This window comes from Pollicipes pollicipes, unplaced genomic scaffold, assembly GCF_011947565.3.
Source record: "Pollicipes pollicipes isolate AB1234 unplaced genomic scaffold, Ppol_2.1 Scaffold_4295;HRSCAF=5057_pilon_pilon_pilon, whole genome shotgun sequence".
Classification (NCBI taxonomy): Eukaryota; Metazoa; Arthropoda; class Thecostraca; order Pollicipedomorpha; family Pollicipedidae; genus Pollicipes; species Pollicipes pollicipes.
In genome coordinates, this window is record NW_023596461.1 from 8,551,765 (window position 1) to 8,566,275 (window position 14,511).

General features: G+C 58.9%; 1 protein-coding gene across 1 annotated transcript in view; it reads left to right on the forward strand.

The window, feature by feature from the left end:
• Nucleotides 1–14,511, forward strand: part of LOC119096654 (titin) — a 68,527-nt gene that overhangs the window by 27,046 nt on the left and 26,970 nt on the right. The window contains exons 4-20 of the mRNA XM_037219551.1: nucleotides 4,172–4,350; nucleotides 5,422–5,533; nucleotides 5,955–6,090; nucleotides 6,476–6,604; nucleotides 7,138–7,262; nucleotides 7,615–7,806; nucleotides 8,235–8,405; nucleotides 8,828–8,956; nucleotides 9,491–9,613; nucleotides 10,150–10,288; nucleotides 10,688–10,899; nucleotides 11,405–11,581; nucleotides 11,872–12,055; nucleotides 12,384–12,514; nucleotides 12,861–12,988; nucleotides 13,448–13,559; nucleotides 13,846–14,055. Coding sequence (XP_037075446.1) covers nucleotides 4,172–4,350; nucleotides 5,422–5,533; nucleotides 5,955–6,090; nucleotides 6,476–6,604; nucleotides 7,138–7,262; nucleotides 7,615–7,806; nucleotides 8,235–8,405; nucleotides 8,828–8,956; nucleotides 9,491–9,613; nucleotides 10,150–10,288; nucleotides 10,688–10,899; nucleotides 11,405–11,581; nucleotides 11,872–12,055; nucleotides 12,384–12,514; nucleotides 12,861–12,988; nucleotides 13,448–13,559; nucleotides 13,846–14,055 — 2,589 coding nt within the window. The remainder of the gene's footprint in view (nucleotides 1–4,171; nucleotides 4,351–5,421; nucleotides 5,534–5,954; nucleotides 6,091–6,475; nucleotides 6,605–7,137; nucleotides 7,263–7,614; nucleotides 7,807–8,234; nucleotides 8,406–8,827; nucleotides 8,957–9,490; nucleotides 9,614–10,149; nucleotides 10,289–10,687; nucleotides 10,900–11,404; nucleotides 11,582–11,871; nucleotides 12,056–12,383; nucleotides 12,515–12,860; nucleotides 12,989–13,447; nucleotides 13,560–13,845; nucleotides 14,056–14,511) is intronic.

Below are 14,511 nucleotides of genomic sequence, written 5' to 3' on the forward strand. Positions count from 1 at the left end.
ATTTTCCGTGCGGCGCCGCCCTCCGTCGGCCGGCGGATGGGCTTGGCATCCGCGCCAGGAGCACGTCGGACGCGCTGAATGGGGCACATAAACACCGGGGGCGTCTGGTCGAGCGGCGGCCCGGCATCGGGGCGGGGCGCAGGTGTGCTCCTCTGCCGCACGAGATGTGCTGCCACTCACATCCCTCTCCGTGCTGGCCCGGTACCGGAGCGGGCTCAGGTGTGCTCCTCTGCCGCACGAGACGGGCTCCCATTCACACCCCTTCTTTGTGCTGGCGCGGTACCGGGGCGGGGTTCAGGTGCTCCTCTGCCGCAAATGACAGACTACCACTCACATGCCTCTCCGCATGCTTCTGTGTCGGCCCGGTACTGGAGCGGAGCTCAGGTGTGCTCCTCTTCCGCACGAGACGGGCTCCCACCTACATCTCTCTCCGTGCTGGTACCGGAGCGTGGCTCAGGTGTGCTCCTCTGCCGCATGAGACGGGCTACCACTCACATCGCTCTCCGTGCTACCCCGGTACCGGAGCGTGGCTCAGGTGCTCCTCTGCCGCATGAGACGGGCTACCAGTCACATCGCTCTCCGTGCTGCCCCGGTACCGGAGCGTGGCTCAGGTGTGCTCCTCTGCCGCATGAGACGGGCTACCACTCACATCGCTCTCCGTGCTACCCCGGTACCGGAGCGTGGCTCAGGTGCTCCTCTGCCGCATGAGACGGGCTACCACTCACATCGCTCTCCGTGCTGCCCCGGTACCGGAGCGCGGCTCAGGTGCTCCTCTGCCGCATGAGACGGGCTACCACTCACATCGCTCTCCGCATACCTCCGTGTCAGTCGGTACCGGCGCCGCTCAGGTCTGCTCCTCTGCCAAACAACCGCCTGCTCAGATCCCGGTCTGGAGAGCTTTACGTCACCGGGCGTGCGTGGCGCGGCTCAGGCAGTTCCCCTCAAGCCACGCTCACCTGCCGCCGAGATGCCATCGGGACGGCTCCGAGACAGCTAGGTATTTGGGATGATGCTCGGATGGTGTTCCTCCGGTTCGTCTCACCAGCCTTTTCTCGGATCCCAATGTGGATAGTCCTGCAAACTCCGCGAACGATGCAGCCAAATGTACGGTTTACGCGTATATCCTCAGGCCGCTGCGTCAGGTCAAATTCATTCGCCAGATAGGATCTTTTGAGCAAATTATGAGCGCTTCTCAGCGCCGCGCTGTCCACACTGCCCTCCATTTCACATTCAAGCCTATCTCCGCGCGTCGATCAGCGGATAAAGTTCCGCCTCAGCGGCCGCTGCAGGCCGGGAGCTGTGTGACGCGGCATTCCTTCAGCTGTCAGAGCGGCGCGCTTGGCCGTGTCGTCGTCAGCGGTGATCACCCTGACTCACGCCCGGAGCGGCGTCAGTGCCGCGCTCGCGGACGCTCCGAGCGGGACGCCACCCCGTTTGCAGAGGGTCGCCGTCGGCTCGGGGCCGACCCAGATCGCCGGACCAATATAGCGCCCGCGGACACGCCGCTGATAGGATCGGGCGCGAGGCGCGAGGCGAGGGGTCGGCGCGGAGCGGGCCCGCCGCTCGCGGGCGACCGACCTCCTCCTCTGGCGCCCGAGCATGTTTGGCCCTGCTTGTCGGCTGCTTGGAAATGTGGGCTGGCCGGCAGTGCAGAGTCTGGATGGTCTCTGGGGGCACACGTATGTGGACTGGGTAGTGATTGAGAGGAATTTGAACGTTGATGCTTTTCCGCTTGGTGCCCGTGCAGAGCAACATTGAAACATCAGATAATATTTTGCTCGCGCTGCGCGAGTCGTCGCCGGAGCTCACGCCGCCGTGTATATTTGATCTGCGTCGCGTTTGCAAGATCCATCACACATACACAAATCAGCGCGTCGTTCCGTGCCGCGTTAGCATGTTGACGGTAATGGAGGCAAGCGCCCGCCAGCTGCTGCGAGGCAGCGCGTCTGTGATCGTGCGGGGGTGGAGCCTGTCGCTAATCGTGCCCGCTGGCAAGTGGCGTGGAGCGCGATCATCAGCTGACGACGAGCCGCGCTCGGGAACGAGCCGAATCGAATGTCGCTCCTCCAGGGGCGCGGCCAGCAGAGGTGTGACGGGAGGTGGGGAGGCTGCACTTGCGAACTTTGAACGTGCGGTGAGCATGGTCTGGAAGCAGGCGTGGTAACGGTTGTAGTGAATAAATGTCGACCTCTTCCGGAAATTTCGCGCACGCAGATGGTTGTGTAATGGGTTAATTTAGCTGTTTTTGGCGGCTATAACAAATTTGCTTTCAAATGTATGTCAAATTATTCCTGTTTTTTTTTATTCCGGCTTGTCGTGCAGTTATACGGATGCTGACGCCAACAGATGCAGTTCATGCATACTCCAGCGCAGTTTCCGTCGTCGATATTCACCGCAGTATATGTGTTAGACTAAATAAATAATCATCTTATTTTGGTTTATGCGAAAGCATATGCTGGTACTCTCCTGGCCACGTTTATCTTGGTCACGCCTCCCGGACTGTTGATAAAACGGATGTTGCGCAAATAGTACTTAAAACTGAAAGCTTTCCAAGCTTTCCGGTGTATTTACTTGGCCGTCAGTTTGTGCTACCTCTATTTTAACACCACGATGCTCCCGTGTGTTTGTGTGGATGTACCCGTTGGCGGGCGCGGGCGTCAGCCGGTCAGACATGAGAGCAGGCGTCCGAAGAGCGAGCAGGCGCAGGGTCCGCCGAGAGCAGTGTTGGCTGTTGGCGGGCGCGTGCGTCAGCCGGTCAGACATGAGATCGGGCGTCCGAGGGGTGAGCGTGCACAGGGTCCGCCGAGAGCAGTGTTGGCTGTTGGCGGGCGCGGGCGTCGGCGGGTCGGGCAAGAGAGCGGACGTTTGGGCCTGAGTGAGTGGGCACAGGGTCCGCCGAGAGCAGTCCTGGCTGTTGGCGGGCGCGTGCGTCAGCCGGTCGGGCAAGAGAGCGGACGTTTGGGCCTGAGCGAGCGGGCACAGGGTCCGCCGAGAGCAGTGTTGGCTGTTGGCGGGCGCGTGCGTCAGCCGGTCAGACTTGCAAGCGGGCGTCCGAAGAGCGAGCAGGCGCAGAGGCCGCCGAGAGCAGTGTTGGCTGTTGGCGGGCGCGTGCGTCAGCCGGTCAGACTTGAGAGCGGGCGTCTGAGGGGTGAGCGGGCACAGGGTCTGCCGAGAGCAGTGCTGGCTGTTGGCGGGGGCGTGCGTCAGCCAGGCAGACATGAGAGCGGGTGTCCGAGGGGCGAGCGGGCACAGGGTCCGCCGAGAGCAGTGTTGGCTGTTGGTGGGCGCGTGCGTCAGCCGGTCGGGCAAGAGAGCGGACGTTTGGGCCTGAACGAGCGGGCGCAGGGTCCGCCGAGAGTAGTGTTGGCCGTGGTGCCAGCCCCACCGCAGCGCCGCTCAAAACAGCCCCGGCGATCGCTTCGGCACGAGATCGATCCACCCACGGCAGCATGACTACGTGCATGACGCATACGCTTGCTCCGTCAGGGTTAAATACACTGGGCGGGCGTCGGAGCAGCGACGGGCACGCGCGGCGCGGCCCAGGAGTGACGGCGGAATCGGTCATGGGCTTTTACAATTATCGCGATTCGGACGGGCCGGAATACAATGCTGTTTGTTTATGTTGTAATGGGCCGTTACGCACAGGTGCGACGATCGTCAGTGATGCCACGTCGATGTGCTACAGCATACAACGACGACTATGAAAGTGCAAGCTGCTGCCACTGCTGATGTTCCGCCAGCCACTCCGCCCCTTTGTTGGCAGCTTATCCTTACCTCTGCGCTGGAATCCGCCTTTATCGAGCGCGGCATGACGCCCTATGAATCATGACTCAAGACATCCTGCGGTGGCCTCCTCTAATGACTTCTTCCCTGCAGCAGATACGCGTCCATTAATTTTGCCACAAAGGGAAATTTACCGGGTGGTACAAATGCATTATGCGTGTGGCATGGCCACGTTTATGCCTTCAGGTGGCGTGCGCCGCGATCACTTGGTGTTAGTTCCGCTTTTGACTAACACGTGACAGGACCGATCGCGTATCCTCGGCTGACATGTAGCACAACTACGTCGTGTTCCCTCCCCTGACACGTAACATGACCGCGCGCTGTCTGTTTAGACGGAGTGCACCACCTCTGGCAGTGGTCCTCAGCCTGCGCTCTCGCTGTCTTTCAGAGCAAGCAGTCGCCGGTGGAGGAGCTACTGAACCAGGCCGACCAGCTGATCGCCAGCCAGAGGCCCAAGGCCGAGGTGTACTCGGCCATGGCCGAGAGCCTGGGCCTGGCCTGGCGCGACCTGAACGCCCAGCTGGAGACGCGCCGCCAGATGCTGCAGCACAGCGTGGCGTTCCACAGGTAGGTCAGAGCGCCACGGCCTCCTGCCGTGCTCCGGCAGCTGGCCGCTGCTAATGGCTGCACGGTCGTGTGCCGGGTATTGGCGACGCTGGAGGCCACGTCACGGCCTCTTGTCGCAGACGCCATCGGTGCCGCCGGTCCGTTAGGGCGTGCGGGACTGGCGAACACAGCCATTGTTCGAGCTCGTAATTGAATACTTGCGTGGTGCCTTGATGAAAAAGCCGTGTTTGTGTTGAGCGCTTACCGAGCGAACGCATAGTGACCTAAAGGCAAAGGTTCAAGATAGTGAGGTCAGTCATACTTTTCACTTGTTTTTCATATACGTTTAGGTGCTCTTTGTGGGTTAGTGTTGGTTGGCAGAGCGTTGGTTCAACTGGGCTTCCAGTTGATACGAATTCCACGTGCGTCAGCTGACGCCGATGTGTTATGTTTGCACGCTTATCACTCAGCCGACGGATTGCCAAAGGGTAATCGAAGGTGAGCATGGCTTTGCTTGATGTCAGTACCTGATCGAACTTGCAAAATGAGTGGCGAGTGCTGATTTAGTAAAGTAAATCAACTGCGGCATGAAATGCCAGCTGCTAGAAAAAGAAAATGACCGATGTGGCAGACGTGCTTTATTATGCCACTCGAGTCCTTTCTTTGGTCATTTTTCTCTCAATTTGGATGGGACTCACGATTCTTCTTTTTTTTTGTCCATCGTGCACGCCCCTGGCAGCGTCCCCAGGCTGCTCCTGCGGGGTGCCCGTGGCCTCGTTCAGGCCCGGTTCTCCCCGTCTCGAGGAATCCGCAGCCTCGCTAATGCCCTTTTGTCCTCGTCTCGAGCGCCCGCGGCCTCGTTAATACCTTGTTCTGTCGCGTCTCGAGTACCCGAGGCCTCGCTCAGACCCTGTTCTGTCGCGCCTTGGCGCCGACCCCGCTAAGGCCCTGTTCTGCCGCGTCTCGAGTACCCGAGGCATCGCTGAGGCCCTGTTCGCCGCGCCTCGAGCGCCCACGGCTTCACTAAGACCCTGTCCTGCCGCGTCTCGGGCACCCGCGGCCTCGCTAAGACCCCGCTCTGTCGTGCCTCAGCCGATCGCGGAACTTCAGCGACAGCATGGACCTGGCCGAGCGGGTGTTCGGAGATGTCCGAATACCGTCCGACGCCGAGGAGGCCCAGGCCGCCATCAGGCAGCTTACCGAGGTGGGCCACCGGAACGGCACTGGAACGCTCCACTCGGACTGACTGTGATTACGCAACGGTGCTTGATCGAATGGCGTCTGTAAGGACGCACCGCATTCATATGTGAATATTAATGTTCTGCTTACTTGATGGTCATGGCCAAATTTCTGCACGCTTGATACTCATCGTCAAAGTTTTGCTTACTTGAAGTCTCGTGAACCGTGATACTAAATTTCCAACAACTTGGTTCTGCGTACCTGGTAGTCATTGCTTAGCAACATACTTCACACCGTACCTTTTCCGTTGATCTTCGACGATTGCACCACCTCTGCAACTACTATTGCATGCTCCCCTAGCTTGTGTATCGCCTTGCTGTCGCTGCGCTGCGCCGAAGGCCGTGGGCCCTGCACCCGGCTTGACTACCTTCCGCTTTCTTCCGCAGGTGAAGAAGAGCATGCTGGAGGCCTCCATGTTTACGCTGCAGGAGGGCAACCAGCTGCTGGAGAAGCTGCGTCAGCTGGCCCAGCGGGGAACGATCGACTCGCGACCGAACAACATCCGACCCAGCGTTCAGTCGGGTGAGTCGGGACTCCTGGCCTGGACTCACGTGATAGCTGTGGAGAGTGACGGTGCCTGGATCATCCGGCATCAAAAAGGGAGCGGAAAACGCGCGGTAAGTGAAGACATCTCGTCTGTCGTGGTGCTTGTGGGTTATATTTCGATCAGTACTAACGTAGAACAATGTTGGAACAATATTTGGTACCTTGTCCTCAGCCTGTGTTCATGTCAGGGGTGATGTGTGAATGGCACCCTTTCCTCAGCCTATGTTCATGTGAGGGGTGACGGTATGACCGATGCCCTGTCCTCAGCCTATGTTCATGTGAGAGGTGATGTGAAACCGGCGCCTTATCCTCAGCCTGTGTTCATGTGAGGAGTGATGTGTGACCGGCACCCTGTCCTCAGCCTGCGCCCAGGTGGAGCTGTGGCTGGAGGAGCTACATGACCGCCGTCGCTGCTTGGAGGTGCTGTTCAGCAACCGGCGCACCATCCTGGAGCAGTGTCGCACCCTGAGCCAACTGTACGCCGACCTGGGTCAGTGCTTGTGCGTCCCGCCCTTGACCCGACAGCCAACCTGCCGGTTCAATGTGTGGTGACGATCACAGACGGTCAGACCAGATGGTGACAGCGCTACTAAACGTGTTAGGTGGTCTGCAGGGTTTTTGGCGGATGTTCTTCTTCGTGCTGGACGCGCTGGGTAATCGTACTTTTGGCTTCAAAACTTGCCATATGATGGCAATGCTGCACATGAAATTGGCACGCGGGGATATCTCGTGGGTCGTTACAACATTTCAGTGTTCCCTCCAACTGGATCGCGTCGCTTTCACCCCACACTGCAGACGCCCGCAGTCCGCAGTCGCTTGATGTTCTAGCCGACTTTAAGACGGCGTCATGAGTCACTATTGCTCACCGTCGCTTGCGTCGAAGCACATCCGTGAACCCGGACATCAATCTACCTAAACTCGTCGGTGGGCAGAGAACACAGGGCACGTGTCCGCCGGCGACTCACCCGTGCCGCGTCCGCTGTCGACTGACCCGTGCCGCGTCCGCCGGCGCCGCGTCGCCAGGTGCCGTCCAGAAGCGAGCCGAGCTGGTTCGCCGGGAGCTGGCCGCCGGCTGTCAGCTGGGTGACTCGCCTGGCTCAGTCGACATACTACTGCACCAGCACGCCAAGGTTGAGCTCGAGGCCAAGGTCAGTCTGCAGGTCGAGCTCGAGGCTAGGGGCAGCCAATAAGCCAATAGATCGAAATGGAGGCCAAGGTCGGTTAACATGTCGAGCTCGAGGCCAGGGCCAGTCGGCAGGTCGAGTCGAGGTGGAGGCCAGAGGCACTCCCAAGCCTCGACACTCGACAAGCCAAGTTATTCCCAAGTGCGACCTTATTTAGTGGCTCTGGGAAGCCGCCACTCAGTAACTTAGTTCTGAAACCCTCGCTACATGCTCCCTACACTCTACGTCCTCGGAAAATTACGCCTCCTAAAGCAAAAGTACCTGACCCCGGCGATACTCAAACGCGTAACCTGCACCGCCGTCCCCGCGTCGGCAGGCGGTGCAGGACCGAGCTCTGAGCCTGCTGCGGACGGCCGAGGCCCTGGTGCGGAGCGGCACGTACGCCCGCCACGAGCCCGGCACGCGCGCCTACGCCGTGCTCGAGATCTGCACCCAGCTGATGGAGGAGGCGGAGCGGCGGCGCGCCATGCTCGCCGCGGCGGCACGCTTCTTCGGCCAGGCCCAGCAGGTAAGAACGGCTCTCAGTCGCGGCACGCTTCTTCGGCCAGGCCCAGCAGGTAAGAACGGCTCTCAGTCGCGGCACGCTTCTTCGGCCAGGCCCAGCAGGTAAGAACGGCTCTCAGTCGCGGCACGCTTAGGTTTGCGGTGCTTACAATGTACACATTGTGCGCATTTCAGAACGTGGCAGCCCCACCGGCCACTGAGTATCGTGTTAGCCTCATGCCCTTATTGATAAGACTGAACAACACCAGTGGTGCTTAGTACGAGGCTCGCTAACGTATCAGTTACGCCCTCCGCAGCCTTTGTGTCAGACATTATGGGGTTGCTCCTCTCAGCATATGTGCTTGAACACTATGCATCTGCGCCCTCGTAAGTGTGTTGTTTTCGCTCGCGCCGAATCGGCACGAGCTGTTCTGATCACGTGGTCGGCGGCAGGCGTGCGAGCGTCTGGACAGCCTGGAGGCGGGGCTGCGCACTGCACCGCCGTCCGAGCAGCCGCGGGTGCACGCTGAGACGGCCGACGAGCTGGAGCGGACGGCCGAGCCTGCCCTGCAGGCCGGACATCAGCTGCTGGACCGGGCCGGCCGCGGCGCCGACGGCACCGAGGTTAGCCGGCCGGCGGCCGCCGCGGGCGACCCACAGCGAGGTCGCGTGACCACCTCGGAGGACGCGTGTCCACCGCGGAGGTCACGTGTCCACTGCGAAGGGCACGCGTCCACCGCGGAGGTCATCCCAGCTGGAAGGGTTTGCTTCGATATCTTCGGGGGCAAACAAGCCCAATGTGTTGGGCTCGAAACAAATAACGGCATTGTTTCAGACGTAAATAACGCCATTGTGCGGAGCAGGAATGCCGTCGTGTGCTCTGCGGTCTCGGCTCGCTGGAATATATGCCGCCGCCGACAGATTTGTCGGACAGTTGAAGTGGCGTGGGCACGACACGTTGGCCTCCACTTGACGTGGACTTATCGGAAGCCATCATCACATCGCCGGCATCGTCTTTGCTTGACGCGTCTGATGTGTCGCTCCAGGGCGTGTCGCAGTGTGTGGATGAGCTTCAGCGCAGGGCTGACTCGCTGGGCCAGCTCTGCACGGCTCACAAGGAGGAGAACCTGCGACGCACGCAGCTGTACAACGACTTCCTGGAGAAGTACAACTCAGTACGTGCACAGACCTCGGCCTCCGCACGGGCAGGTTTGGCCACCCCGTAACGGTGTTGTGCTGGTATTGCGGGCTACATGGCTGTCAGATCGGTTGTTGGCTCCACCGCCAGGCTGTGCACCAGTGGTGCATCTGAATGAATAAAACAGCAGGGCACCTATTGCCGTGTGTTGGACCATCTATTTCTCAACCCTTGCACTCGAAATTAGGTGACGTTTCCTCTCTCATCGGTGGGCGGCTGAATGCACATGCTTAAGTATTATATCCGATGGAGTGCTGCGATCCTGTAGCTGTTATGGTTGGAAATAACGCAACCTTGTACGGCGTTTATTGTACGTGTCCTGCTTGCCGTACGTATGTGGCGTGCTTAAATTATCGCCGTGGAAACATGATACGCTGCGCGATGTATTCTACGCATGATATGCAGCTGCTTACCTGGCGCGCGCCTCTATGCGTGCTCGCAGTGCGTACCCTCGCCGTCTGCGGGGCGCGTCACGCGTGATGATTAGTGACGCGGTATTGCGGCTCCGCAGCTGTTCAGCTGGATGGTGGGCGAGGGCGAGACGTTCCTGAGGACGCACACCGACCTGGGCCAGGCGCTGAAGCCGGCCGCTGACTTCGCCACCCTCCACCAGCAGATGTGGGACGATATCGCGGTCAGTGCCGACGGCCCCCGCAGACCCGCCCAACCCCCCTCCAGCGTGTATCCGTACGGGGGACGATACTCACGGCCGGTAGGCACTGTGGCCTGCAGGTTTTGTGGACGCTGCCAACGCCGAGCGGTGCGTGGCGGGAAATAGCGCGCCATTTCCTGTCTACGCAATGTGGATGACTTCTGGTTTTATGATGGACGTCTCGCACGCCTTCATGTCGCGCGATCACCTCTTAGCGTCTCACTGAAAAGCCAGACTTACGGCAACTGTCCCCCCACTACGGATTATTGCACGAAATGCCTTAAGCATAGAAGATGCGTCCATCAACTTAGATATTCATGTCCCTATTGGCTTCATCTAGCCCATCTTCTTGTTTTAAAAACGTTGTTTACGTATATGTCCGTATGTCCGAAGCGTCGTTCGCGGTGACCTCATGTGAAAGCGACCACCAAGGCCCACATGCGCCGCCTCGGGCCGCGGCCTCGCTGGGGTCCGGTCACGCGGTCTCGGGCGTCTGACGGGATACTCCGGCGCAACAGGACCACGGCCGGGAGATGGACGCGCTGCTGAGCGCGGTGCCGACTGTGGGCGGCCAGCTGGAGCCGGAGCGGGCCGCCGACATGCAGAGGAAGGCCGAGGACATGCGGGCCCAGTGGAGCAGCCTGCAGAACATCGTCGGTCAGTGGGCGGCTCGTGGCCTCCCCTACACGGGCCACGCGCATGTACGGCGGGTGCAGACTGGCCTCAGGGCTAGACCGCTTGCTTTGGGGACGGCGTACTTTTTTGACGTCATATTGTAATGCGGGGCGAGTTTCGGAATGGTTTGCATGCCTTCTGTGAATTGTACTGATTGTGGTACCCATACGGAAAACTCTCAACCTGAACGAAATCGCCTTTTCGTGGATTGCGAGTGAATCGGTGGCCACGGCAGGTGAACTCTCGCTGCTCATCACGGGCGCTCTTCCGAGGTTGAGCGCTCCGTCGGAGGCAGCCAGGAGGAGCTGCCAACAGGAGTGCTGATGCCCAGCCACGCGGACGGGTGCAGCTCGGTGCGTGACGCCTGCTCTCGCCCCGCAGGCTCCCGGCTGGACCTGCTGCAGCCGTACGTGCGCTTCCACCAGCTGGCCGCCGAGCTGCAGACGACGCTGGATGGTCTGCGGACCGCGCTGGGCAGGCCGGGGCTCACCGAGGAAGACATCAAGCGGGTGGAGGACGAGTGGCTGAAGATGCAGCAGCAGTACCACCAGCTTTCCACCGTCGGCAAGGGCTTCGTGGAAAGTGCGCAGCAGGTAAACATGAAGGGAATTGTGCTTCGTTGTTAGTTTCTTGTTTTAGCGTCGCGAATTCTTCTCTTTGTCACACTCGTATCATATGCACGCGCGGTGCTTGTTGAATGCAGATAAATACTGATTAGAGGCTGATGGTGGCTGTTTCAAGCCCCGCGTAATGAGTGCATCGGTTTTAGTCAGGTAGTACTGAACATTGGGTTTATTGTTCGGCGATGTGTGAGTCGTGACCATATGAGGTGATACCGGACATCGAACAGCTGATATCCGATAAGAGGATGGATTTGCGTCGCTGTTTGCGCTTTATTGTGAAAATATATAACCCCTTTTGGAGCTGAGGTGGGGTTAACCTCCCATTGATTTCCACCAGGCGCAGATACACACACCCTAAAGTCACTGACCTTCGATGTATAGCATTTCCCGATCGGGTTTTCCTTTTCACGGTGAAATACGAAGCGATCTCTTTTGATTACTGACGGCACTGTGACGCGTTTCCCTCCGTTCGCAGTGTAAAGACCCGTACCTGGACCTGCGCAAGGCGTGCCTGTGCGTCGATGCCATCCTGGAGCACCTGCGGAGCGATCAGCTGAAGGTGACGGAGACCTACGAGCACATCCAGATGACCATCACCACGAGCAAGCAGTTCAGCCGCGATTGGGACGCCTGCAAACAGGACTCCCGACAGGTGAGGCTGAGGCGTCCCGGCTTTGGGCTTCAGTGTGGCGCAACTGAGCACTGGTAAATGCCATTGAAAGTAGGAAAGTGCCGAGGAGGATTATGCAATCACATAACAACCCTCCCATTGCGGCAAATGCGTTATATGCATATCACGCTGTGCGTCGCTGCAGTCGGATGCCGTTCCAGTGACTTGTATGCTAGCCAAATGATAGTCAACATCGTCGTCAATTTATCGCGGCCGATATGGACATTGAGTCACTGCAGTGGACCGGGGTGACGCCGCGCCGCTGCGCCCAGACTCTGGAGCGGACCGAGCGGCTGCAGACGGAGCTGTACCCGGTGCTGCGAGAGCCGGACCGGAACCTGCAGCGGCGCTCACAGCTCTGCCAGCAGAAGGCCGACACGGTGGTGCCGCTGCTGCAGCAGGCGCGCGCCGAGCTGGACCAGCGCAGCCGCACCGCCGAGAAACTCCGGGACAGCGGTGGGTGGCGGCGAGGGGGTGCGAGACAACCATGATATTTTTTTAATGACGGTGAGAGGGGCCCGAAAGACGGTGATTAGGTGTGTGGGTCAGCGTTGGGGGAGTGCAGAAGGCGATGCCAATGTGTCAGACACGGTGGTGTCAACGTGTCATAGACATCCGTGAGAGGACTCGATGCAGTGGTAAGATGGTGTACAACATGGTAATGATGTGGGAGTCTTAACAATGGGCGATGTTTTCCGACGGGCACAAACCTCCGTGATATCTATATTTGCGAACGTTGCAACTAAGGAAAGAGCTCGCCGTGTATCACATGATTTGTTTCCAGGAGACACAAAGGGCGAGGCTGACAACTTGGTGCGAGAACTCACTAACAAGAGGGAACAAATCACGACTACCACGTCCGACTACCAGATGACGCTCCAAATGATGACGTCATACTTTAAAAGTCTACAGGAGGTGCGTTTGCGCATGGTGTTGTAAACATGGATGTGGCCCTCGTCCCCTCGTCCCCCCCCCCCCTCAAAAGAAGATGGGTATGCTTGTATAGAACCCGTTTAGGACAGCTTTGAGAAAGGCTTTCGATCTGAGAATATTAGGCGGCCTTGCCGCCAGTTTTCATAGCTGGAACATCATACACGCTCCCGGTCTGGGTTACGAATTGGCCCCGCGTCGAGCTGGACTGTGACCATGTTCTCTGCAGGCTATGCTTCGACGTGCTGGTGATTATGTGTCCGAGCCTGCGAGTGTAGTGCCAAGCCCGTTCCTCCCAGCGCACCTGCTCACCGCTGTACGGTCGTTCCAGCTAGAGGAGCGGACTGAGCGGCAGCGCCGCCAGGACTCGAGCCGCCCCCTGCCCAGCGCGCCGGACGACTGTCAGGCCGCGCTCAGGGAGCTCGAGACCACACAGCGCACCTTCCAGGAGATCTTCAGGTAACTGCCGCCGCCCGGTGAACGCGGACGGTCCACGAGACGGGGCTGCAACAGCTTGCGCACTTGAGTCACGCATGTTTGTGGGTTTGTGTTTTCTGGCATAGTACACTGAAACCCATACATTATCCCCCTGCAATCACTGTACAATCACGACGACTCGAGAGGCCCCTTCCGAAATCCCGCGATAAGCGCACGGATAGCCGGACTGTTTTCAATGGTCGGATTTCATTGTCAGATTTTCTTATTCCCTTTTATGGTGTACTCCGTGGATCCTGAGAGCTTCACTTCTTCGTCGCTTTACGCACGTCATCCTCGTACGAAGCGTCTCAGAACCTGCCTGACCTGGTTGAATAGCCTGCAGCCGTCGTCTTGGCTGTGCTGGCTTCCGGTGCGACGTTGTGTAGCGGGCGCCCCGTCTCGGGGGGCGGCTCGAGTGAGCCAACATCGCCCCATCCTCAGGATCAGCGGCAGCGAGCTGGAGCGCCTGGAGGAGAAGGTGCGTCAAGTGGAGCCCCCGGCTGCCGCTCAGCATGACGTGCACGAGCTCCAGCACGCCCTGGATACAGAGAAGGTACGGTGCTGCGGCCCCGGCGGCTGCTGGACTACCGGCGGTGATGAGTCTGGTCTTGAATGGGGTTGTCGGTCACGCGACCAAATGTTTGCCTTCAAGGTGCATGCTTCCTATGCATCTGTCTGTGGGAATCGCATTGCATCGCCGGCTCAGGCAGCGTGTGGCACGGCAGGCAGCTGGTCGAAGCGAAGCGGTGACGGACGCACAGAGACCGCACTGCTGGTGTGTATTTGATCGTCACCTGGCCACGTCACCATTCTTCATGGAGCTGTTCATGCCGCCACAGTCCAAGTGGGAGGAGACGCTGAGCTCGCGCCGTGAGCAGCTGGAGAAGCAGGCCACCTCGTCCGCCTTCAACTCGGAGCTCTTCACCATCAACCACCAGCTGCAGGAGCTGAGCAGCCAGCTGTCCACCATGCGCGGACAGTACGGAGAAACGCTGCGGGAGGCTGAGCAGACCAGCAAGGCGTTCAAGGGTTTCGAGGACACGATAGGGGTGAGTATAGCAGCACGGACCCCTGTGGGGGCTGTCATGTTACGTAGCTAGAAGGCTGGTAACTGTGACATCCCCTTCCTTGTCGTTCGCTGGCGGAAACGTGTTGATTTATTTTGTGCTCTTGCACATCGCAGCGTTATTTTGATGCAGAAGGTGTAATTGAAACGGTCAGTTTCACATTTAACTGATGCATCATCAGTTTGATGACTGGGAGTGAGGGAACGCAACTTTCTCTTGACTGGCCCGATGTGTTACGCTTTTAGCAAGCCACCCGGTGAAGCTAGATTGAGGCGTTTGGCCTTAATGTGTTTAACGCCTTTATGTGCAGCGGCATTATTTACTTACAAATGCATTTAAAGATTATGATGCATATGCATGTAGTGATATCTTTACAAATGTATATACTGGTTTCGATAAAAGCATATAGTCGAAATATCAATAGATCTATTTATCCGT